This window comes from Bidens hawaiensis, unplaced genomic scaffold (genome assembly GCF_021521415.1).
Source record: "Bidens hawaiensis isolate Kalapana, Puna unplaced genomic scaffold, B.hawaiensis_p1.1 tig00000296_1, whole genome shotgun sequence".
NCBI lineage: Eukaryota > Viridiplantae > Streptophyta > Magnoliopsida > Asterales > Asteraceae > Bidens > Bidens hawaiensis.
The window spans coordinates 5,885,825-5,912,627 of record NW_027491024.1 but is presented as its reverse complement, the minus strand read 5'-3'; the positions used below and the strand labels follow the sequence as shown (position 1 = coordinate 5,912,627).

At 33.8% G+C, this 26,803-nt stretch overlaps 1 protein-coding gene and 3 pseudogenes across 2 annotated transcripts; 1 reads left to right on the top strand and 3 right to left on the bottom strand.

The window, feature by feature from the left end:
* Window positions 1-2,900: 2,900 nt before the first annotated feature.
* On the bottom strand, window positions 2,901-5,860 carry LOC143619362 (uncharacterized; annotated as a pseudogene).
* A 5,894-nt stretch (window positions 5,861-11,754) lies between these two features.
* Window positions 11,755-12,389, top strand: LOC143619832 (protein INVOLVED IN DE NOVO 2-like). Its single transcript, XM_077091672.1, has 2 exons — window positions 11,755-11,977; window positions 12,066-12,389. The coding sequence occupies exons 1-2, from the start codon at window positions 11,813-11,815 to the stop codon at window positions 12,297-12,299; spliced, it is 399 nt and encodes a 132-aa protein (XP_076947787.1). The 5' UTR covers window positions 11,755-11,812; the 3' UTR covers window positions 12,300-12,389.
* Window positions 12,390-20,020: 7,631 nt separating this feature from the next.
* Window positions 20,021-22,523, bottom strand: LOC143619352 (rust resistance kinase Lr10-like; annotated as a pseudogene).
* Window positions 22,524-23,486: 963 nt separating this feature from the next.
* Window positions 23,487-26,578, bottom strand: LOC143620856 (putative protein phosphatase 2C 15; annotated as a pseudogene). The gene is made up of 9 exons (XR_013151413.1): window positions 26,283-26,578; window positions 25,580-25,885; window positions 25,335-25,506; window positions 25,106-25,259; window positions 24,955-25,018; window positions 24,751-24,858; window positions 24,512-24,637; window positions 24,017-24,252; window positions 23,487-23,937 (listed from the first exon to the last, which is right to left on the bottom strand). The product of XR_013151413.1 is annotated as a putative protein phosphatase 2C 15 (transcript).
* Window positions 26,579-26,803: the final 225 nt, after the last annotated feature.

Here is a 26,803-nt window from a genome sequence, read left to right as displayed (position 1 = left end):
TGATTTTTTGAATGTTATAATTTATGTTATGTATTAAAAAGACAAATTGGATATTTGTAACGAATGGTTGATATTTTATATTATTCCGCGAAAGTTTTAATGAACTCTGATATGTAGAACTGTGTTTATGAGTAAATCCAACATCCAATGTAGGGCACCGGTAACAGGGCCTTACAATGACAAATCTTTATACAAATGTCAGCTCCTTCAGATCCTGCCATTTGTCTCCCTCAAGCTAGTTGTTTCAGTCTATTAACCTACGTGCATACTAAAAGTCAACTACGCTTAGTGAGTTCTAGTTAAAACAGATAACATACAATACATTCACATACATACTCATATGTATTCGTAGATACATATTACTTAGTTAACCTGCTTATCTTTCTTTCGTACATACATAAGTATATACTTTATTTCTTTCTTTCATACTTTCATATTATATATTGCTTTACATACATACTTATACGTTTTAAAGAGCATTTCTCACTATAACCTCACAGATATTATAAGGGTCTGTCACCCTCGTTCAAAGATATTATTAGGTTCTGCCACCCTCCTTCACAGATGCTATTAGGGTCTGCCACCCTCCTTCACAGATATTTTTAGGGTCTGCCACCATCTTACCATCAATTCATACATACCTTCATTTTCTTTTATATTTATATAATTTCATACATACTCTTAAGCTTTTCTACATCAGTCATATATCAAACATACATCATTCATTAACATTCATACATCATTCATAAACATTCACATAGCATACACTTACCACTTAAGGTAAGTGTATTAACTAATCACATCGAGTATGCACGCAGCCCCAAAAATATAACAAGGAAGTGGGGCTAGAAACTCACCTGAGCTCGGTTCCTTTCCGAGTTAATGGTAACTCCTCTCTTTAACTGGGCGCGACTAACTGTATAACAATTACACGTATCAATTGACTATCACTACATGTATAGTATTTCTAGTTTAATATAACCCTCAACGAACGAAGGTCCGGGGCAGCGCCCCTAGCAGTGGGGTCTAGGGGCAGTAGCCCCTAGCAGGGTCTAAGGGGAAGAGCCCCTGGCTGGGATCGAGCGGTAGCCCCATCTTTTAATGTCCAAGCCCATACTCTAATATTTCATTTATCGAAACTGAATAATGACATGTTATTAAATAAACGAAATTTCTTTTATTTATCTTTGTCAAAAGTAGAATGTTACATTAGGACAATTGATTTATTATAAATTTAAACAAAAAAACGTGTATATCATAATCCTTCAAAGTGGTATACTCTGACTCAATCAATTATTTGTACAAGCTAAAAACAATATCCATTTCATAAAACACATTTATGCATTAACATAAAATATAGATATAATATATAATACATTATATCATGACATGATTGATAAACCAACATAAGCAAGTATATTATTGTAATTTGGCGCCTCTGCATCATCGCACGAGCGCCCTATTAGTAGTAATACCATGTATATAAGGAACTAAAAGTTATATAATGATTTAATTACTGAATTTTTTAGTTACGTAATATCTTATGACATATTTTAAGAGTTTTATATACTTTTCAGCTATGTGTCTATTGGTTTGGATCAAATACAAATGAAATTGACGTGTTAATTATGAGAATCAAGTAGAGTAATTATATATACAAGTAGAGTAATTATGTAATTACATAATAGAGTAACTATATAACTCTATGATGCAAATCAGTGTTGTAGAACTCGGCCTAGGCGGCCAAGTACTCGGCGCCTAGGCGCTCCTCGACACTTCACTGCACCGCTTTCTTCTCCAATGTCAAAAAACTCGGAATCGGCCCTAGGCGGTCCAACTCGGTCTTAAAATTTTTTTGACTTTTATTAAAAAAAACTCTATATCTCCAAGAGCCCACCATTGCTTTTTTTTCCTTTTCATGCTAAGACGCAACCTAAATTATGTTCTAAATTCGCAACCACCATTATCATCATCTTATTCGAAGTTCTAAATTCGCAAACCTCTTATTTAAGTTCAATTGAGGTACGTCTTTCATCAACTGAGACATGTTTTTGAACTAATATGTATGTGTTATTAATTGTTTTTGTATTTTCGTGTGTATTTTTTAGAATATTTAAAATTTTGATATTTGACATATATATAATCTCCGAAAAATTAATTTGTTTATAAAATATCATGTCCGAGTACACCCCGTCTAGACTGAGTACTCGCAACTCCCTAGTCGACCACCCTGAGAGCGCTTAGCGACTTTTGCAACCTTGATGTAATTACATAATTACTATATATATATATATATATATATATATATATAATTACTTTACTTGATTATCCCAATTAACACGTTAATTTTATTTGTACTTTAACATTTCCCATGCATCTATATATAAAAAACCATACGAAATAAGAATAAAAGGATAAACACGTTTGTGAAAATAATATCCTTTCGTTTGAGGTTCCACACATGATAACAATTGTTTTATAAAAATACATATATGTTTTATTTTTTATCTTTTAAATAACAAAAATGGTTATAAAATTATAAACATAACTAACAAGATGCTTAGTCATAGTTATTTAGTTAACTAAAGTTGTCCAATAAGATTAAGGGTGAGAAACCTACAAAATGATTAGAACATTAATTTGGTAAATATTTCTCCAACAAACATTTACCAATACTATTTTGCAAACACCCTGGCCATGGGTCAGTTATAATATATATTAGATCCACTTGTGATATGCATTTGTGGCTACTAGTTGATTAACTAACCTTGGTCGTATGTAATACCAAGCAGCATAGACGTATTAGCCTGTATATGCACACATTATCTTAACGATCATTAGGAATTAACTAACATAGCAGCACTTAAATGACACAAACATTAAAAAGATTCAGAATGCAACTAATTATCAGCAACTGATACTGATAGATCACCTGATCTTTGTGATCTTTGTGGGGAAAACATGGACGGTTTTGGAGGGATTTCCAATAACACTAAGCTGCCTTCTAACATATCCAACACCTTGGTGATTGCCGGACGGTTCAAGGGATTAGTTTGTATGCACCAAAAACCCACAATAATCATCTTCCTTGCCAATTCGTTCTCTTCATTGCCCACAATCCCATGCAGTCCAAGTTGATTTTCTCGTGATTCAACTTTCTTATATATCCAATCAGGAAAATATATTTCACTTGTATGATCAACATCATTTTTAACATTCCTTCTCCCTACAACCATTTCTAGGATCATCATCCCATAACTATAAACATCTGATTTGTGGGAGACTGGACCGAAATTCCGAGAAATTAATTCAGGAGCAATATACCCAGAAGTCCCTCTCATACAAGACAAGGATATCATGCTTCTTTTCTCTAGGAGTTGCTTTGCAAGCCCGAAGTCGGATATCTTAGGGCAAAAATCTTGATCCAAAAGTATATTATGGGGCTTTATATCAAAATGTAAGATTTGTGTATTACTACCCCTATGCAAGTATTCTAAACCTCTAGCAATCCCAATAGCAATCTGATGCAACCTTTTCCACCCAAGTTGACTAATACATGAAGAATCCCGACCAAATATGAACTTCTCAAGGGATCCATTTGGCATAAATTCATAAATCAAAGCTCTTCGACGCCCTTGTAAACAAAATCCCACTAGATTGACGATATTAACATGGGAAGTCCTGTTCACACTGGCTACTTCATTAATAAAATCTTCAACATTGTCTTTAGATTCACTTAAAACCTTCACTGCCACCAAATTTCCATTGCTTAATGATCCTTTGTACACATATCCAAAGCCACCGTGGCCCAGTTTGACTTTAAAGGAACTTGTAATCTTCTGGATTTGTGAATAAGAGTACCTTTTTGGAGCCAAAAATTCATTATTTTGTAGAAAAATTTCAGCATTGACATTGTACTTTGCCGTTTTTCTCCACCCAAGCTTCCATTTTAATCCGAGTAAAATTGCACCAAAAAGAGGAAGTATTACTAACAGCATGAGCTTATGATGAATACTATCATTGTTTTTCTTCATTGGAATTTGATTTTCACAAAGTTTCAATCCTGAAACATTTCCACACAAACCTGGATTGCCTTGGAATACTTGTATGGATGAATTCATGAATATAGCAAACGAAGTGGGAACTGGACCTACGAGCTCATTGTAAGATAGGTTGACATTAATCCCACTAGGCAATTTTCCAAAGGCATTCGGAATTGTACCGAATAATGCATTTTGTGAAAGGTTTAGAGTTTCCAACTTTACTAGACTTTGAATTTCAGTTGGTATCACTTCTGTAAGTAAATTCCAAGAGATAGCAAGTGTGGTAAGTTGACCTAATTTACCAATTTCAGATGGGATTTTTCCATTGAGCTTGTTATTACTTAAATTCAAGTAATTGATTTGTGTAATTCACCAATATATCTCGATATTAACCCGTTCAATCTATTTGAGGATAGATCGAGAGAAGGGAGATTATGAAGTGACCCAAGCTCTTGAGGTATAACACCTGAAAGTTTGTTTTCTTTCAAGGACAAATACATCATACCTTTCATCTTACCAAGTTCCTTTGGAATCTCACCAACCAAATTATTTGAAGAAAGATCAAGGTTTTGTAGCTGAGTTGAACTTCCAAACTCTAGTGGTATGGAGCCACTGATGTTGTTGTATCCCATCACTAAGGCTTCCAACTTCTTGCATTTACTCCAGTTTTGAGACAGTTGCCCATGAAAATCGTTATGGCTGATGTCAAGGTATTCTAAATTTGGATACAACCCAAAGCTATTCGATATATCTCCCGTAAATTGATTAAAATCAATACGAGCTACTATTAAGCTGGAGCAATTCTTTAGGCCTATAGGTATAGGACCGTTGAGTTGATTATCACTTAGTGATAAATATAGAAGCCTTCTTCCATGACACAAATCTTTGGGTAAAGGGCCAGACAAGTGATTATGTGACAATTCTAGCTCTATCAAGTATGGGTTTGCGAGTCCTTCTGGTATACGACCAGAAAAATTGTTCGCTCGGAGATTCAAATCCTGTAGGTTTCTCAAGTTCTGTAGTGATGAAGGAATAGAACCACTGAGTTGATTTTCACTCAAGCCCAGCAGAGTGAGAGACTTCAAATTCCTAACTGTAGGGGGAATAATACCACTGAGAGAATTGTTACTCATACGTAACTCAACAAGATTGATAAGTTGTCCAAATTCGTTTGGAATTTGACCAGAAAACATGTTATTATCCAGAACTAAATAAGTCAAGTTTTTTAAATTGCTCAATGCTGGAGGCAGTTCTCCGTCAAGAGAATTATCGTCCAAGGTAAGCTCGAACAAAGAGGTTAGTTGACCAATCTCTTGAGGTACTGACCCATTTAATTGATTTTCAAAAAGGTGGAGGGTTTGGAGATTGAATAACATCCCTAATTCCAGTGGGATTACCCCTGAAAACTTATTCCCTGAAAGATCAAGATAAACAAGTTTGGACAGGAATCGGATTTGTGCAGGGATTGGACCAAAAAATTGGTTTACACTAAGCTCAAAACGAGAAAGGTTGTGCAGAAAAGAGAATGGGAAATGGTTAAGTGTACCCTTTAGTCCACAATATGAGAGATTCAACCTCTTAATAGTCGAATCATTGTTGAAAAATACACCAAACCATGGAGAATCTGTAGAATTCATCGGCAGGGCTGTCCAAGAATATAATGGGGAGTAGTCTGGATTTTGCAGGCTAGCTTTCCATTTAAGAAGAGCATTAGCTTCCTTCAAAGATGCAGATGCAAACTTTGGAAGAGAAATGATTAGTAGAGCTAGATATAAGAGTAACAAGTTTGGAGAAGACAATATTATTTGCCTTTTCATGTTTTTTGAAAATGAATTGTTGTGTGTCTTAAATCTTAATTCATACTTAAGAGGCTAAATGTCTCTTAATATATATCTTCTGTTTTTGAAATAAGAAAATAGATATTTAGAAAATATGTTACGAGAGACTATTATAATTCACAGTTGATGGTGACATCCACAATAGGAATAAATATATGTCCTTTTAACAAGCGACGACTTTGATTTAGAGCATCACAATAGTAGCTGATGGTGCGCCATAGAATATGTCGTTGGCGTGGGATTATTTTACACCTTCTTATTCTTTTTATCTTCCAAAATGAGCCATCCACATTGAAACTAAAATCATTATGTATTATAAAAACTACTAATATTGACCCAAAGTCAAGTTAGTGGAGACGCGAAGGAAATGAATATTAGAATATCATGAAAAGTGTGAATTTAATTAACTAAAAAAAGCAGGAGCTGAGCTAGAACCAAGCTTTGTAAAGCAGGACTTCCGTTATCTTCTCCCTTGTCCAAAATCTTATTGGATTCGCCAATATTGCCCATCTTTTCTTTAGGACTCCAAACGCCCTTTCAATATCTTTCCTTGCCGATTCTTGTTTCTTCGTGAAGTACTTTCGTTTGTCAGAAACTGGAGACGCGTAAGCTTGAACAAGTATCCCCCATTCTTTGTAAATACCATCAACGAGGTAGTACCCGTACTTGAAATGTTCTCCATTTGCAAAAAGAAGCCTAAGGGGGTTCAACTCCGTCAATAAGGTCATCAATTACCGGTGACTAATCGATAACATTGAGATCATTATTAGACTCGGCAACCCCAAAGAACGCATGCCAAAACCAAATATCATGTGACGCCACCGCCTCAAGTACAATAGTAGGGCCAGGGTGATCACCTCGATGGAATTGACCTCGCCAAGCAGTAGTACACATAGCCAACCAACATGCATACAATCAAGGATACCGAGCATCCTGGGGAAACCATGCTTTTCACCGTGCACCTCGTATATGTGTTGGATATCATACATTGTTGGTCTACGTAAGTATCTCCTCTTGTATAGCAATATGACCCCTAAATATAATTATTAAAATTATATAAGTTATGTAAATATTTAAAAAATATATAAACAAACGTAAATAATAAAATTATATTAAAACTATATACCTCTACAAAAGTTGTTAAGCGCATCGCGTCCGGTCTTTTTAGCCATTTGTAGATGTCACGCCCTAACCTACGGCGGAAATGCCGGGGCGTGAACTGATTGTCACAGCTCTCAAGGTACTATCATGCAATATTAAATGTGACAATATCTATTAGATTTAATTAAATAATCATTTATATCAAAATTAACCAAAGTACATAAATTAATTTAATCAAATATAACAAAAATCAAATATTCTAATTCTTGTATCTTCTTCTCTAGCATGCAACCTAAGTTTTCTTCAAATACAAGCTTGAGAATCACATCACACGATAACCGGCATATGCGTTAAAAATACAAAGGTTTTGTCAACACAATGTTGAGTGAGTATAACACCAGATTTGAGACACTATATAATAATAAGTAAAAGTGCAAAATGTTCCTGTGAGATATACAGATAAGCCATAGCACATAACAATCAAACAACTATAAAAAAAGCAAACCATAAAGAAAGGGCTCAACCAATCCATATAAAGGGACATTGGTTACCAAGCAAGGAATAAACCGCACCATAAAAATGGACATCGGTTGCCGAAGTAAGCAAGTAGCATTCAAACAAAGCAAGTAAGCAAATAGCAAGTTAGGCAAACTGATAACACACAAAGATAAACAGTTGCGATTGAGTACTATATAATATAAAAATATCTACGAACACATATGTCCCCAAAATGGTTAAATAAGTAAAAGAGGGGAGTGAAATACCCACCTTAGATTAAAGGCAAGCGAGTATAATTAAGAATAAACGAGTAAACGGATAAGCGAGTCGTCCAATACGCGTCAAACGAGATAACTTATCAGAACCTGAAACTTTGTGATATGAAACTATAAATAAAAACGAACTTAATGCCTTTGGAATCAATCCAAATGGATGAGTAGAACTCTAGTGATGTCGAATTAAACGTTTAAGCGAGCTAGTACCGACCAGAATCCGAACAGCGAGTCGGAAGTCGAGTTTTGGTCAGTAGCCTTAAAATTTCATTATGAGAATAAAATTCTTCTGGACCGAACGTTGAATCCGACCAGAAGTATGAGAAAACATTAAGTCAAACTAGTTGACTATTTTGTTCTTTAATGAGTTTTAAACGATTTGACCAGTCAACACCCTTCAACCACCAAAATTGATTGAAGGTTATTTACTAGGGAATATATATGAATGATTTCTATGTTTACAACTTACCCGGAAAGTGAAAGAATCACGGAAACGATGAGTCAAAGTCCATACGTATGCAAAGTCAAACGGTTGTGAACGTATCTTCAACTAATAAGCAAACACCGAAGAGTTTGAGGAGGGTCAGAGGAGGGTGACAGCTGAGAGTAGTGTTTTAGGGTTTAGGGATGATTTGTGGTAGAGAAATAATGATATGTTTATATAGGATACACTAAATCGATCTAAATATGGTAACTTTCTCGTTTAAGAACCGAATGGGTCTTTAATGATTAAATCAATGTTATAAGCTTTAAATTTCGTTCTTGATCAAGGGTTTATGTACATGGACATGTATTTTAGTTGTATTAGTTTTCTTGGAGCTTAATTCACCCGATTTATGCCTAAAATAAGTGATTTGCATGCTAAAAACGAATTATGAAACAAATTGATCAATTAATAACAAAATCGAACCAATTAATAATAAAACTTCGTTTTTAATATTTAAGGTAAGAAAATGGACAGGTAATAATATTATATAACTTATCTTGGGGCATAAGTTTCGAGATTTGGGTCAAAATAGTCCCTGTACTTTTATAAATGCGATTTTTAGCCGTTTTAACTTATTTTAAGGGTTTTTAAGAACTATTTGGCATAATGAAAATTATGAAATTATAAAATAATTTAAACCAAGTTAAATACTAATAAATACAAGTTTTAAATTGTTCGAAAGATCCGAATTGCGTTCCCGAATCGGTTTAAACTTAAACGAATACAAATACGAAAAATCTGAGATATTACAGTAGATACTCGTCCAACATGTCCGACACAACACCATACGCTAGTTGCCGAAGAGCGGCGGTAATTTTTTGAGTAGCCGTGAACCCGGGCTTACCTCTAGCGTCATCCCTTTGTTGAAAATACTCAAAGTGCTCCGGCAAGTCATTCGCTAGACGCATGAATAATCGTCTACTCATTCGAAAACGGGTTTCTAAAACTATCCTCACCGTATGTGGGATTGGGACTAAAATAGTGACGTATCAAAGTTTCGTTAGCGGTCTTTCGATCAGGAATACGTGGTTGTCGGAATTATGGGGCTCGGGAGCGTTTTGGATATCTCAAAAAGCTTACCGTCTTTTGAACCGCTTGACAAATGAGTTCGTCTTCTTCGGTAGAATAGGAAGACGATGACGACGATGCCATTTATAAATATGAGAGAAATAGAAGTTTGGTAGAGGAAAAGTGTGGTTTGAGTTTTTATAGAAAGTGTTGATTTGTATTTATAGGTAAAAAATATAATATATATATATATATATTGACTGGCCAACGAATAGGTTGACCAGTCAACCATTCTCCAACGTCTCCAACAGCTAGATTAGCCCCGCGGTCCCAGCCACAGAAGCCAACCGCGCCCCGGCTCACCTGAGAGGTGTAGCGGTGTTCGCGAGCCACGTAGGCGGCCGCGCTCCCCGTTCACCCCCCCCCCCCCCCATTTACCCTCAGCCTAACGCATAAAGGATTACATATGATATTAGTTTTGTGATTTTTCGATACATTTGCTTTGTTTTGCAAGGCCCACATTGATTTAATCAACTTAAGATGCACTCACATTAATATCTGAGATAAACAAAAAAGGGATCAGACCCTAATAATATCTGAGATTGACAAAGGAAAAAGGGATCAGACCCTAATAATATCTGAGATAGAAAAGGACGTGATCGGACCCTAATAATATCCGAGATAGAAAATGACAGTAATTTATATAGTATGAAAGTAATAAAGTACGAACGTATGTATGAACTTATGTAATGAAAGTAAATTAGTAAAGTAATCAGTATGTACCTTCAGATGCATAAGTGAAGGTAAGTGTATGTATTGTATATGTGTGATTAACTAGAACTCACTCAGCGTAGCTGACTTTTAGTATGCACGCAGGTGAGTAGGATGAGGCAGCTCGCTTGAATGACACGTGGCATTGAATAAGAGGCTGGCATTGGAAGACTCAAGACGTTTAAGTTTAATGTTTTGTTTATTTTGAATGACGAGATGTTGTTTTAAGACAAGTTATGGTTTGTTATGAAATGTTTTATGAAAGTTTTATATTATGCGTAAAGTATTAAGTAACTCTGATATTTAGAGCTGTGTTTATGAGTAAATCCAGCATCCAAATGTGAGGCACCGGTAACGGGGCCTTACAGAGTAATGTGCAAAAAATTACAATATTTTTTTACACACCGAATCCACTTATTACACATGTGTAACTAACATTTAAACTTGTGTAATCATCAAAAATACTTATTTACACTCCTGATTAATTTTTTAATCATATTTATTCTCAGCCACATATTCCATACTCATTTAATTAAATGTGGTTCATATTGAGTTCTTAAAGTTCTTACAACTCATGAATGTTCTTAAAATATATTTCTATACATATATATATAGAGAGAGAGAGAGAGGTTATTGTAAAAAGATGAGGGTGTCTAAAAAGTGTAGGAAGTAATATGGATGGTTAGATCTTGGTAGTTAATGGTCAAGATGGATCCATAAGAGGAGTCTTTTATTTTTAAATGTTATTTTGATGTGTTAAAGGGTATTTTAGTCATAGTGTTTATAATAACTTTTTAGAATGTGAACTGAATATCTTTAGAAGTTCCTGATTTTAAGCAAGTATTCTCTCCCTCTTCCATAAGTTTAATTATATATAATTAAAAGTTAACCTTTTTCTTTATTACCTCTCTCAATTGTCCGACGTGTTCTCTCAGCAACGTATTCTCTCTTTCAAAGTTCGTCGTCTACGAAAACAAAATCGGTGAGTTATATTTAATTATAGTGCAAGTATTTAATAGAATATTGGGTTAATTTTGATGTGTTCTTCAATCGGTTCTGCAGGATTAGTCTAATGGAGAAGAAGAACTCACATTTGAATGCGGGTGCCGGTATCTCAAAACCACCAGGTGTGTCTATCTTTGGTTTGTATTGATTATGTGTTTTTTATTCAGTTGCGAAAACCCCCAAATCTTAGGGTTTTGTGTTACTTTTTTTTCGTGTCACTGTTTGTAGGTAGTGTGCGTTAATCTGATGGTTGAAATTTTGTATTGGTGTGTTCAATTGTGGTTTAGGGTGTTGTGTGTTATGTGTTACTACCAAGGTTGTATCAACCTGGTGTTTTTTTTCTTAATGTTTTTTTTTTTTTGGAACGGCTTGTGTGTTGGTGGTGTTGTGGTATAAGGATAATGTCTGGTGGTTTTGTGTGTTTTTTGTTAATATTAAACTGGGGTGTTGTGTGTTTTTTTGTTACTGTAAAAATTGTATGAAAAATGGTGTTTTTTGTGTGTGTGTTTTTTTTGTTGAATGGGTGGTGTGTTGTTGGTCTTGTGTTATAAGGGTAATATCTGGTGTTGATTGCCATTAAAGAGCTTGTTGATTTAGAAAGCTTGAAAAGAACGCAAAAGCAATGACGAGTTGCAAGATGCACGCAAAGAATTAATCGATGCAAGTGCTTTATAATCATTAATCACTTAATCGTTGTATTTAACCTAGGAAGTTAATAACAATAATAATAATATATTATGTGTGCAGGGGTTGAAGGACCTATCAAGTGCACAAATTGGTGTCAAGAGAATGGGGGAGCTTGAGAATAAACCCTTTTTAGATGCTATGAAAAGGAAGTACGGTGAGATAGACGCGGAGGATCGCGCCTCAGAAATGCGTTCGTTGTGTGAAGAATATCTCAGAGATCCGAACTGGCATCCGTTTAAAGTTGTAACAGTGAACGGGAGATCAAAGGTGCGCGTGGTTATTCGTTAACAAATATGTTGAAATTAGATTATTTATATTGAAACTTGTGGATAAAAGTTTGATGTTATTGGTACAGGGGATTATTGATGAAAATGATGAGAAGCTGAAAGGTTTAAAGCGCGACATGGGTGAAGAAGTGTATAACGCTGTGACAACTGCTTTGATCGAGATTAATGATTATAATCCGAATGGAATGTACATAACAACCAAGCTGCGGAACTTTACGGAAGGGAGGAAAGCTAGCTTGCAGGAGGGGGTTTCGTATCTTTTAAAGATGTGGGATGCTCAGAAGCGCAAGCGAGTCCTGTGACGGATCGTTTAGTCATGTGTTAATAATTGTTGGTGGCTAAATGTTTGTTGCATTCGGTCATGGGTTTATGGACTGCACTGTTTTAAGACTATGTTTTATGTAAAACAAGTGAAACTAGTAATGAATGTGTAAAACCCAGTCCTTGCTTTAACCGTTGTTTTTTTTCTTGACCATGTGATGGCTTATTTCATGCTTTTTAGTCTGATAGGTAACGTATCAGATAAATATATATATATATAATTTGAACACAAGTTTTTGGTCCAATTTCGGACGAACATATTGTTTTTATAGGTTTATCACAGCTTGTGACTATAATCCATATGCATGACTAAAAATCGGACCATGACATTTTAAGTTCTACAAATTCGGTAGTCTATAAAATTTAGACCGCATAGTTTAGAAGAGAGAAGCAATTCTTGTAGTATTCTTATATTCGTTTAATGAAAGCAGAAGTGAAAGATTTACTCAAGTAATTATATATAAATATTAAAGTATCGTAAATGTTAAGCTACGGATGTGTGGATGATGTGGGATGTTCAAAAACGGAGGCGAATCATGTGACCTATTGCTTAATTATGTGTTAATGATCGTAGGTGGCTAAGTTATGAGAATAACTGTTGCATTAGGCCATTGGTTCATGCATTGCACTGTTTTAAGGCTGTTTGCTTTCTGCTCGATAACTTTAACTAGTAGAAAGGAAGCAAGTGTGTTATTGTGCTGGATTAAAAAAAATGGTTCATGGTTATAACACGTATACGTGACTAGTTATAAAAGACGGCTAGTTTACAGGACCTGATTCAAATTCCAAACTCAACTGAACCGAACAGTTAAAACAACACAATATCAAAACCAAATTGTAAATCGAACCATTTGATCTCAAACACGTTGACTTGCTTCGGTTTGGATGTTTGGTTAGGTGGCAAGCATTTGTGAACATATTGTTAAATACCACTCCATCATTTAAAGTTTAAACACAACCAAAAAACTTAAACAAAGCAAAATAGATAATTGTATTCTTATAATTGATAATAATAATAGACAATAAATAAAAAGACGAAAGCTCGGGCCGTCATGAGTTGAGACTCATCTTCAGCTCCTATTAAGCATTTCTCAAATGTCAAAAATACCCCTCAAACAAACCTCTCAATCACACACTACTAAACACACCATGATGACGACTTACATAACATCGTAACCGAGATTTTATAGTACACAAAAATCAGAAGAACATAACACACTGTCATACGAAAGACCTAAAGGCTCAATGAGATAAACAAGAATACTGGAATTTTACCTAATTGATGTTCATCTATGAAGGTCTCCATGTTGAATATTATATTGATTAATAAGATTAATTGATATGAATAAATGAGATACTGAATAAGAAAAATAAGAATACTGGAGATTAATTCTAGCGTGAGACATTGATCCAGAATACAAGATCGTTCATGATAATACAATTAGGTTGTTAATTTTTTTTTTGAAAGTTAAACTAAATATTGATTAACAAGGAACATATTCTGGATCTTATTTAATTTTTATTAATTATATATTTACATACCATAACAAGAAAATAAACTAAGATTACAATCCTATCCTTGATAGATGATGTTAATCTAATGGTGGAAAATTCTTCCTACACTTTCTAGGAAAAATCACTTTTTATTTTAACCTTTCTATCTCTCTCTCTCTCTCTATATATATATATAGGTTAAAATAAAAGGAGATAGTTTCCTAGGAAGACTAAGAATAAATCCTAGCCATTGGATCATGTTAATCAATGGTTGAGATTTAAAATCACCAATAACCGACATAGTTTCCTAGAATTATTCTTTCATCATCATTTGAAATTTCAAATGTTAAAAATTGATTGGTTCTTGCCATTCTTAGGAAACTCCTTATTCTTATTTGAACTCTTTTCTCTCTCTCTCTCTCTCTATATATATATATATATATATAGGGGAAGGTTAACGTACAAATGAAATTAACGTGCTAAACATGAGAATCAAGTAGAGTAAATATATATACAAGTAGAGTAATTATGTAATTACATCATAGAGTAATTACATAATTACTCTATGATAATTACTCTACTTGTATAAAAAATTACTCTACTTGATTCTCACGTTTAGCACGTTAATTTCATTTGTATTTGATCCAAACCCTATATATATATATATGGGGGGATCCTAAAAGAAATTTTTATAAATTGAGAACTTTGAGAATCATTTTAGATCACAAAAAATATGCCTTAATGGTTTTTTTTAATGGTCCAAAATGGTTTTCAAAGTTCTAAATTTTCAAAAATTTCTCTTAGGATCCTTACCTTATATATATATATATATATATATATATATATATATAGGGGATGGTTCAAGAGAGAAATGATATTATTGCAAGAAATGAATATGAACAACTAGTTTTGTTTTAAGTTTTAAATGCTTAAAGCTAAATAAAGAAACTATTAATTATTCTCTTTCTTCAATTAATATAACTAATAAATCATAATACTTATTTATTTAATTAATATAACTAATTAAATTATTATAATTAGAAAATATTAAGAACTCATTTATTTTTATAACTTACTTTTTGTTTCTTGAATTTTTATCCTACACAAGTATAATTTATTCATACATTAAAATTTCTTTCTATCTAAAACTAATTTCTTCCAACTCAATATATTAATATCCATCAACACATACTTACATTATGATGAATAATACCAAAAAATAATTTTACATGTGTTTGCATTAAATATCAACAAAAAACATACAACCTACACAAAAGCATATAATCTACACTTATTTTAAGAATAAGACAACATATAACCTTCACACGAAAAACATTTAACCTACACACAAAATTCATCATCAATAAAATACATACGCACACGAAAACACATAACCTACACACAAAAAACATATAACCTACACACGAAAATTTTATCTTACACAAATACAATTTATTCATACATTAATTTCTTTTCAAAACCAATTTCTTCAAATTCAACATATCAATATTCATCAACACGTAGTTACATTGTGATGAATAATACAAAAAAACTATCTTACACATGGTTGCATTAAATGTCAATAAAAAATATACAACCTACACAAAAACATATAACCTACACTTGTTCTAAGAATAAGAAAACATATAGCATACATACGAAAAAATATGACCTACGCATGTGTAGGGTATGTGTATCTTTGTGTAGTTTATATAAATGTTGATGTCGAATTACATATATAAGTTATATGCTTTTTGTATGTTGTACTTTTTTATTGTTCAAAACAAGTGTAGGTTATATAACTTTGTGTATGTTGTATATTTATTGAACTTAAATACGTTGATATATGCTAATATCTTGAGTGGAAATTATTTTTATTAATATAAAGAAATAGTATTATATAAATAAATTGTATTTATGTTGAATAAAATGAAGAATGTGTAAATAAAAAATAAAACTAAAGTAGTGTTTTTATATTTTTAATTATTATAGTTAAATTAGTTAGATATATTAATTAGAGATATTTAATATGGTTATATTAGTTGTATTAATTGGAGAGGGAGGGTGCATTTATTGTTGCATTTACATCTTTTTTATTTATTTTTAAATATTTAAAACCTAAAATAAAACTAGTGACTCATATTAATTTCTCTCATTTCTTGCAATAATTTAATTTTTTTCTTGAACTTAAACCTATATATATATATATATATATATATATATATATATGGTGATGATCTTAAGAGAATTTTTTTAAATTGAGTACTTTGAGTACATTTTAAACCACAAAAAATACTTCTCAATGGGTTTTTTAGTTGTCTAAAATGGTTCTCAATTTTCAAATGGTTCTCTTATGATACTTACCTTTTATATATATATATATGGTGAAGATCCTAAGAGAATTTTTTTTAATTAAAAACTTTGAGAACCATTTTAAACCACAAAAAATACGTGTAAAAAATATTTAAAAATAAATTTTAAAAGATTAATAAAACCAATTTTTTTATTTTTCATCCCGCTTACATAAAAAAACTAATTATACGCATATGTATATTTTTATTTAATCTCGATATGCATAATATACACATATGTACATTATCATTTATTTTAATTTTGTATATTTGTATAAAGGATAAATTTTATAAAATCATAAAATACGTACTATACATATACGTATAATTTTGCTAAACCGATATTTTTTATTTTTTTTATGAAACCGGGATGAAAATTAAATTTTTTTGGTTTTTTAACTTTTTTATTTTCACGTTTTTTTTTGTTTTATAGTTTTTTTTTACTTTTTAAAAAGAATTTCTTTTTGTGATCCAAAATGGTTATCAAAGTTTCTCAATGTTTAAAATGGTTCTCATATATATATATAGGGATGATTTCATTTGAGAACCTCTTCGAGTTTAAAGAACTTGAGAACTAAACTAGTGGTTCACATTCAACCACATCATACATTCATTAAAATAATAAAAGGGTAATAATTTATTTTCACAAATCATACTCTATCTCTATTAATTAAATATAAAATCCTCTTTCTTAATCATTACTCTCTAACCTAAATCATATTTTCTCTCTTAATTAAAAATAACATTCTCTTTCTTCATAATTACTCTCCAACCTATTTATATTTAATTTATAAAAAAATAATCACATATTTCTCTATAAAAAATAATCCGACCAAGATCAATGGATTTTCCTCGCAACAAATCTATGTGTTCTTATTTACATTCGTTTCATAACCATTATTGTTATACAAGCACTAAACCTCACCTTACAATTTGGTTACATGATCCTTAATCTATTTTTGACCAAACATATATATATATATATATATATATATATGTATGTATGTATGTACGTATGGTTGTATGGCAAAGGATGTATGGTTTGTATGGTTGAATGGTTAAAGGGTTGCAGACCTTAATAACATCTACGAAGGTTAAAGGGTTGCAGACCTTAATAACATCTGCGATGGTTATAGAGCAAAAGACTCTTTAAAATATAGAATGATTATGTATATACTAAATAAAGAAAGTAAATTAAAAATATAACGGTATGAAAGTTTGAATGAATGAAATATAAAAGTTTGAATGTATGTATGAAAGGAAGGTAAGCATGTTAACTATATAATATGTATCTTCGGATACATATATGTAAGTATATGTATGTAATGTGTATTGCCTGATTAATTAGAACTCATCAGCGTAGCTGACTTTTAGTATGCACGCGGGTAAATAGGATGAAGTAGCTGGCTTTAGGTAGACACATGGCACTGGACTGAATATGCTACCATATTGAGAGGAAATGTTGTGATGTTTTATGTTATGTTTAAAACAATATTTAACGTTAATGTAATTTATGATTGAATGTTAAGTCTTCCGCGCAAAGTTTTAATTCACTATGATATTTAGAACTGTGTTTATGAGTAAATTCAACGTCCAAATTAGGGCACCAGGACCGGGGCCTTACAAGTTGGTATCAAAGCATAAGTTTGAGAGAAATAAGCATCGTACATGCTTAGACTCGAACAGAGAATGAGACTTAAAAATGAAAAGAAAGAAGATGTCAGTTCAAAAAAGCTATGTGTCGCTCAAGCAAGATCGGATATAGTAAGATGCATGATTAATTTCATGTGTAATGTAAGAATGTGCAAAAAAGTTAGTTTAATTGCTAGAGAGAGAATATGTGATTTATGAATTGTAAGATTTATTGTCTAACCGTTTAAAAATAGAACTTAGCACAAGTGGACTCACAAAGGGATGTGTATAGGACACGGACAGTAACGTGATAAGCTAATTACAGTTGGCCATTGTTATTACCTGTTTTCCTTACTATCCTTATTATAATTGTACTAAATAGTTCCTAGAGTGAAGACGTTTATGTTTTTTTATAGAATACGAATGGACAGAGCAAATAAAGCTATTGATCAAGGAGGTCGCACGGGACGCCGCGGTAGGCCACGTTTTAACCCGTAACCTTCTGAAGAACTGCTTACTAACATAGGAAAAGAAGAAAGGGAGACCGAACAAGAGGAGGGAGATCAACTTGATCATGTTATTCAAGTTGCCATTGCTCACGCTGTAGCTACTGAAATGAAGAATCCACATCTAGAAGGGTCTACTGGAAGCCAAGTTAAAACCACTAAGAAGACCGGAGATAACTCCAAGACAGATGACGAGATTGAGAAAGAAGAATCAAGTGAAGTTCGGTTTGTGAAAGTTGGTGAGGGTAAGAAGGGCCGAGGTGGGTGTAACTACAAGTCGTTCAAAGGTTGTGGTCCGCCAAAGCTGACTGTTTGGGGGATGCAATCGCTACTCTGCAAAGGATAACCGCTTTGGACAAGGTTATTTGAATTGTTTGGATGTGGACGATATGGTGGTGGAAGAAAAGTAAGAGAAGAAATGGGTTGCTCCTGCTAAGTGACCCGGTACACATTTGTGGAAAAGAGGTCGTGTAAGACGTGTGGTAAGATGCATAGTGGTAAGTGCAAGTGGGGTATTGGTTCTGATGTGTGCCACAAGTGTGGGATAGCTCATGGTGGAGAGTGCAAGTTTGGATCAAATTCCTGTTATAAATGCGGGAAAACGAGGCATTATGCACATGAGTGCAATGCAAAATCAACATGTTTCCGGTGTGGCAAGACAGGCCACATGGCAAGGGAACGTACTGAAGCTGGAGGAAGCGAAAAGAAAGATGTTGAACAGTCTAGGCCGAAGACCAAAGCCTAGATGCTGACACATGAGCAAGCCAAGCATATCCCAGATGTTGTCACATGTACTTTTCGTGTAAACGGTATTTCTGCTTCTGTATTGTTTGATTCATGTGCGAATAGAAGTTTCGTAGCTACGACATTTAGCTACAACAATCAAGCCGTTTGGATCACCGTTTCGAGCTAAGCTTTACATCAATCGATTCATACTCTCCTTTCGATTATAAGACCTAAAACATTATTTTAAAATAAATGGTAATAAACACAAAATAATGTTTGTAAGTTATTATTTACTAGGTTTGATCTCAATAGTTAAAATGTGTAATAAGACGGAGGATTTTTTTTTCTTTTTTTTTTTTGCTTTTTCTATTTGTTTTTAATTTTATGTTATGATTTTTTTTATTAACTTTTGTGAGGCGTCTTTTTTTTATACACAAGTTCTTTTTTTCTCATGTGTATAATAACTTTTCCCGAGAAATGATTACTTTATTATATGTTTGATAAATGTTTTCTTTCAATTTAGGATATGTACTATGTATCATTTATTATATGTTTGATAAATGTTTACTTTATTATATGTTTGATATTATTATTTATAAGCTTTTAATAAATGTTTTCTTTCAATTTAGGGTATGTACTATGTATCATTGCAATAGTTTTCTTGTTTTCATTTTCGGTCCCTAGCTTCTTGCTAGATTTGCATATAATAGATTTAAGCATAAGGAAAATGCATCTGGCACAAAGGAAAGTCCATACCAAATAATAGATTCAAGCATTAACAATGGTGATGTATTAATAGGAATGCTTAGAGGAGAAAGTATCGTTGACCCTTAATAATATTTAGCTACTAATGTCAAAGAAGTCAAATGACACACAAGATTCCTCTATTATATGGTTACAGTTATAAATTAAGCAACTTAGAATAGTTATGAGGAAAATAAGTAACTTAACGATACTTAAATCACCAACAACCTCTCTATTACTCTATAACCATTAACCAGCAAATGAACAATTATGACTCAGTTAGCCTGTACTTGAGGAAGCAACTGATCTAGGAGGAGAAAATATATAAGGCTTTGGAGGGATTTCCAATGATGCTAAGTTGTCTTCTAACATTTCCAAAACCTTGCTAATTGTAGGACGACTCGCGGGATTAGTTTGTATGCACCACAGTCCAACAATAATCATTTTCCTTATTGTCTCGCTTTCTTCAGAATTTATAATTCTGTGCAGTCCAAGATGTTCTTCCTGTGATACAACCTTTTTGTATATCCAATGAGGAAAGTATATTTCGCTAGTGTGATCAACTTCAGCCTCAATGTTTCTCCCCCCCCCCCCCCCACCCCAAAAAAAAACCATTTCTAGAATCAGCATTCCATAACTATAAACATCATATTTGTGCGACACTTGTCCGAAATTTCTAGAAAATAGTTCAGGAGCAATATACCCTGGCGTTCCTCTCATACGGGACATGGATATCATGCTTCTTTCATTTGGGAAAAGCTTAGCCAGTCCAAAGTCAGATATTTTAGGACAAAAATCTTTATCCAGTAGAATATTATGTGGCTTTATGTCCAAATGTAATATCTGTGTTACAACCCGTATGCAAGTATTCTAGTCCTCGAGCAATGCCAATTGCAATCTGGTGCAACTTTTCCCACCCAAGTTGACCAATACTTGAAGGGCCCCGACAGTATATGAACCTCTCAAGGGATCCATTTGGCATGAATTCATATATTAAAGCCTTTCGATGACCATCCAAACAATACCCCACTAGACTGACAATATTAACATGGGATGTGCTGCCAACACTTGCTACTTCCTTAATGAAATCTTCCCCACCACCTTTAACTTCACTTAAAACCTTTACTGCTATAAGGTTTTCGCTGCTTACCACTCCTTTATACACAGTACCAAAGCCACCTTGTCCTAGTTTGACTTCAAAGGAGTTTGTCATCTTTTGGACTTCTGAATAAGAGTACCTTTTTGGAGCTATGAATTCATGATTCTTTAAAAACCTTTCCACATTGACATTATTCGTTGACTTTATTCTCCATCCTAGTTTCCTTCTAAAGCGTAAGATTATGGAAATTAATATTGTGACCGTAGTCCTACACCCAGAGCTGCAACATATAATAGATGCAAGAACTTTAATAAGTCTAGTATTTAAAGTGAAATAGTGGGTTAAGGCAACAAGAAACTATGTTTATGATAATTACCTAACACAAGAATCACCCGTGGCAATTTTCTTCTTGCATCTAAAATGGAACCATACAAATATCATGTTAGAAATGTTCCTTTTGCTTATTGGCAGTGCTAGAAATGTTTATGCATATATATATATATATATATATATATATATATATATATATATATATATATATATATATATATAGAGAGAGAGAGAGAGAGAGAGAGAGAGAGAGAGAGAGAGGGGTCCAAGTGAGAACCATTAAGTAATTAGGAATCAAATGAACCATGCATCACATTTCAATGGATGGTTGAGATCTCACTCTCTTATGTCTCTTGCACTTTATGAATCACAACCATTCCATCGTCAATGACTCAAAGGTCAAAACCTTGGTTCATTTAATCCCTAATTATTACGGTTTTCATTTGAACTAAACTCCAAATATAGATATACCTGGATACGAATTGCCATTCAAAATTTCTATGCATACAAAATGCAATTATGCATGCATGTCAATTGTTGTAGTAAGCATAGAGATAATATAAAAATACCCTGTTTGGCCTCTAAACACTGAAATTTTCCATAGCGAGTATAACACTGCCCGCCTATTCTTCGACAGTCAATACAAGTAGGTGACAACTGAAATGAAATACAGAAATAGGAATTGATAAGAGAAGATATGTTTTTGTAATCTACTTCAGGGCCGTCTGGGCCCGGCGGTAACAACCGCGGCAATCGTATTACTTGACACGTATGTGGGAGGTCAGTTGGAATTGCTGCGTTGCTGACTGAATTGTTATAGTACTGGAAATTGTAATCTTTGCAAGCATTGTAGCTATTGTAAATAGGTTGGTTGAAGTAAGCATATACTCGTTGAGTGTAACTGTTGTTCTTCTTCGTGCACTTAAAGAGATTGATGAAGGGAGTTATTGAAATGGAAAATAGTTCAGGAGTTGGAGAAGTGAAATTCTCCATGAGTGCCTCACAGAGTTTATCTTTGATGAGTTCTTCGAATGTTTTGTTACGGATGATGAAGGAAGAATCAGAATCAGACTGGGCAACAATCTCATATGACCTTCCTCTAAGTTCAATCTCTGCGCCTTTTAAAGTACAGTTGACCTTGACCAACCCACATCGCGTATTAGTGACATTGTAAAATGGGTACTTGAACTGAGCAAGACCTGGAAAATTAAAACTCTCTGGGCAGATAGGCTTAGAAATGTTGTCGTCTGCAGCAGAGTGACAAGAGAGGATAACAAACATGAAGAAGACGATAATCATTTCAAATGTCTAACAGAAGAGGTTGGATAATATCGACTCATGTATGTCTTCTTCAGACTTTATTGTATACACTATAATTAATATCTTCTTTTCATGTTTCTTTTGTAAACAAGTCTTCGGGCTTGAGTTATTATTATGTGATTAATATGTTACAAGCTTTCACAATCTAACTCAACCACCACAATTGACTATGACAAAAACTTGTTTTCAAACTTTTTACAATTTTGTTCTTATTGATCAACACATCAAAACTTTTTACAATTTTGTATTTTTGTTCATGTTTATTTTTAAACACCAATTTGGCATCATTAGAATATTGATGGTCAAGTTTGGATGGCGCTCTGCTTGCGGTGCACGCATATAATGTATATATGTGTGAACCCTCGGGTGGGCAAAAGTAAAATTGCACTAATTTTGACATTATTTTACTAATCTCATGAAAATAACGTTAAAAGTGACGGAAGGTTAATCAGGCATCATGTGGTGGCGTTGATAGCTGAAAGACAAGGGCACATGCACCAATCAGCCGGTGTCCCGATGATTGAGTGCTATGTGCCTTATGTCCAAGGCTTGATGCAAAACTACTATCGAGCCGGGGGTCTCACCGGAAGCAGCCTCTCTATCCCTATGGGATAGAGGTAAGGCTGTCTACATCTTACCCTCCTCAAACCCTACCATAACATTGCTATTGGTGGGATATACTGAGTACGATGATGATGATGATATAGTTGGAAAAGTCACGCAACTCAAAAGTGCCATGCTTTTCGCTACGTTAGGAGTTACTAATTTCGGAGACACCACTTGGTTGTTTGATCAAACAATAAGCAACTTCAACACCTACATTCTCATCTTGTCATATTACTTTTAACTCCACTTAGTTTTTTTCCCTACTGTAACGCAAAGATTAAAAATGTGTCGCTTCCTCTAAACAAATGAGCAACACAGTTTCAAAAAAAAAAAAAAAAAAAAAACCAGAAACCAGCTGGAACAATAACAGAGCATGAAAATAATTAGTCCTGTCTTATTTATTCTCAACTACAAAAACTCATATCAACAGTTTTACCAAATAATAAGTACTCTCAACACCTACATTCTCATCATATCAGATGCTACAACTCATTATTAGTAGTTACCACATATACACACCCAACTCTGAATTCAAACGACCATTTAGTTTAGGCTACTAAAATTTGATGTTAAACTAATGAAACGCGGGTGTTAGGTGACTTTTACTCCACTCGGTCGTTTTCCCTCCATTGCATCTTTCTTATTCCGACAATCCGCACACAGAAACGGACCCTGCCAAGGCTTTGAGCTTGTTGAAAAGATGGACCCCGCATGAACCGATATGCCTTCATTTGCTGCCATGTCCACTTGACAAACACCACAAATGAGAAGACCCGAGGTTGATGAACCACCCGTCTCATCATTCCCCAATCTAAATAATATCCAGATAAAACATTCATTTACTAGTTAATAATATGAAGGTCATGTGACAAGTAATTAGAGAAACCGACCGTTCTGCAAGCATGGCCGAACCTTCTTCAAAAAGCTCCTCAACAACGCCTACTGCCGACAGTTTCTTCGACTGTTTACTAGTAGAACCGAGAGACTTTGTTCTGAAGAAGAAAGATATGAGCTTGCTTTGCTTTTTACGTGGCGGGGATGGTGGCGGCATTGCATTGTCCGGAGGAATTATGTCCACAACTATACAGGTTGTATCATCCCTTAATCCCCTTGATCTTAATGCTTCCTGAAAATTTACAGTCATGTTAATTTTTGTAGTTTGACTTTTAAAGTAAATGGACTAAAATTTTGATTCGTAATTGGTTTGAAATTTTAAATGTTTAAGCAAAATCAATGATAATCCATTTGCAATATACCTCAAGTGCTAACTTGCAGTTAGTTAACGATGAAATCCAAAACACAAATAAAATGTTACTTATTGACTTATTGCTTACTAGGTTTGATCTCAAAAGTCAAAATGTGTATGAACAAAGAAAAGAAATTACCTTTACAACTTGTCTAGCGGCAAGTTCAGCAGGCAAACCACGACAAGATTTTGCAGCCGACTCCGATGACACGGCATCCCAAATGCCATCAGAAGCTATTATGAGCCGTCCGCCAGCATTCGATAACTTGTGCACCAAGAAACAGTTTCCATGGTGTCAGAACAATATGGAAAATCCAATTGTGGGTCCCGTTAGAAACAGAACGGGATCCATAAAAACGGTTGGTTAGTAAGTTATACCTTGACTTGCTTTACATAGGGTATGGGAACTATAAACTCTCCAACATCCATGTCCCCGATCGATCTAGAAAGGCATAAGCCTCCCGGCCAACAACGAAGCGGACCAATCTAACAAAATATATTAAAAATTAGGTTCAAATTAAATGGAATACAAGGTAAGTCATTTGATTAACTTTAACTTCTTTAATTAAGTAAAGCCTCCACCTCAGCACCACCGAAGATACTCAACCGCCCTACTTCCCCTCCACTAGCCTTCACCCGTTCTCTTCTGAAATAACACCACAACATAATCAACATCTTTTATATAGAACAAAATTATTTCTTCAATATTAAAATAAAAATAATAATAACTCACTCCTCTTGATTCTCTTCAAGTCTATGATCAACTGTCAAAACCGACACACCACCACCTTGTGTATCCAAAATGCAACGGGAATCTCCAACCGATGCAACCGTTACAGTCCATCTATCAACAATAACAAAGGTAGCAGTGGTTCCTGAAGTTTGACCTGCAAAAAGTCAACCACGAGTTACACAAACTTTTCAAAACTGTAGTTAACTAATTAACAGCACGGGTGACATGCCTTTGCTCTGGAACTCTTTATCAGTCTTGACAAAACCTGCAACTAATGCTCTCGGTAACGCCTGAAGCCACTCATCGCGTCCAAGACCCCGAGGAATAGCACTTAAAATATGGTTTAAAAGATTATCCCTTGAATATAATGCTGCAGCACTCCCATTATGACCATCAAATATCTACAAGATAATTAGAAAACAAAAAAGTTATTAACATTCTACAATATGTTACATCAATATTAAGAACACATACCGCAAAAACCGAAAAACTTGATGATTGATGACCCGAAACTCGTTGGCAATCAGTTTTCATCATGAAAAAATCTTCGCCTTTCCTCGATTGAGCCGCGTACCCGGTACCGAACAGTCGGTTTCTCCATCTTTTCACTTTTCATTTCTCTACTGATCAATGCAGCTAACGGCACAAGATCATGAGGCTGATGTTCATGCCTCTCGACCCTCGATCCCATAATTCGACCAATCAATCAAAACCCTTTTCCCCAAATCCAAATTTAACAATTCCCAGATTTCAGTTTTGAACCATCACCCCTAAATCAACCTAATTCCCAAAAAAAAGTAGTTTTTTTTTCAAATGTTCAATTTTGCAATTGCAAGCATTAAAAGTTTAAAACACACATGCAGAAACATAATAATGTTAGTTAACAGATCTAGACTGTTAATTAAAAATTAAGATCCAAGACATAACCTAGGAGAATTAACAATAACAAGAACAAGAACAAGGAGTATAAGTGACAGCTATTAATATATGAAATTAAATGTATTTTCCGAACTATAATACTACAAGTGTATAATTAAAAACAAAAACCAAGGTCAAATAAACATCCACATCTAGCAGAAAGAAAACACGGTGAATAAATAAATTAATGGGCCAGGTTAATTAAATAGAATAAATTAAAGAAGAGATAAAATTACATGTAGATCGAAAAAGGAGACGCCTTTATTTTATAAGAAGCTGACTCTGTTGAAAGTGGTTCTTGCTAATAACCCACCAAAGGGGTAATAATCAAAAGCTGGTTTGATGGGATTCTTGACTTTTAATGTAAATAAAATTGGGAAAAAAGATTTAAAAAAATGCACAGTGTAGTGTAGTGGTGTTTTGAAGGAATCTTGCATCAATGGTAATTGGTTTTGTATCGTGGGATGATGTTGAGGTGAAGATCGAAAACGGTTGACACGCGTTGCATGATTTTCGGAAAGTGTTGCTTCACTCTGGTGCTCTTTTGGTGTCAAACTGCTAAAAGTATGTTCCCTTTGTGACTGAGATATATATGTTTTAAATTTATGTGAAGTTAGAAAAATAAATATATGTAAAATAAATATTTAATTGTGATCCTCAGTTTAAATGATTGAGCCATTGAGGTGAAACACCAAAACAATATAATAAAAATAAAATAAAGATCTTGGGTTTAACTCTTTTATGTGACAAAAAAGAGGTGTTTTAGGTTACGTTAGACGG

Coding starts and splice junctions, on each gene's coding strand:
- LOC143619832 (XM_077091672.1), top strand. CDS start 11,813: ATGGGGGAGCTTGAGAATAAACCCTTTTTAGATGCTATGAAAAGGAAG. Junction 11,978..12,065: donor CAGTGAACGGGAGATCAAAG/GTGCGCGTGGTT, acceptor TTATTGGTACAG/GGGATTATTGATGAAAATGA.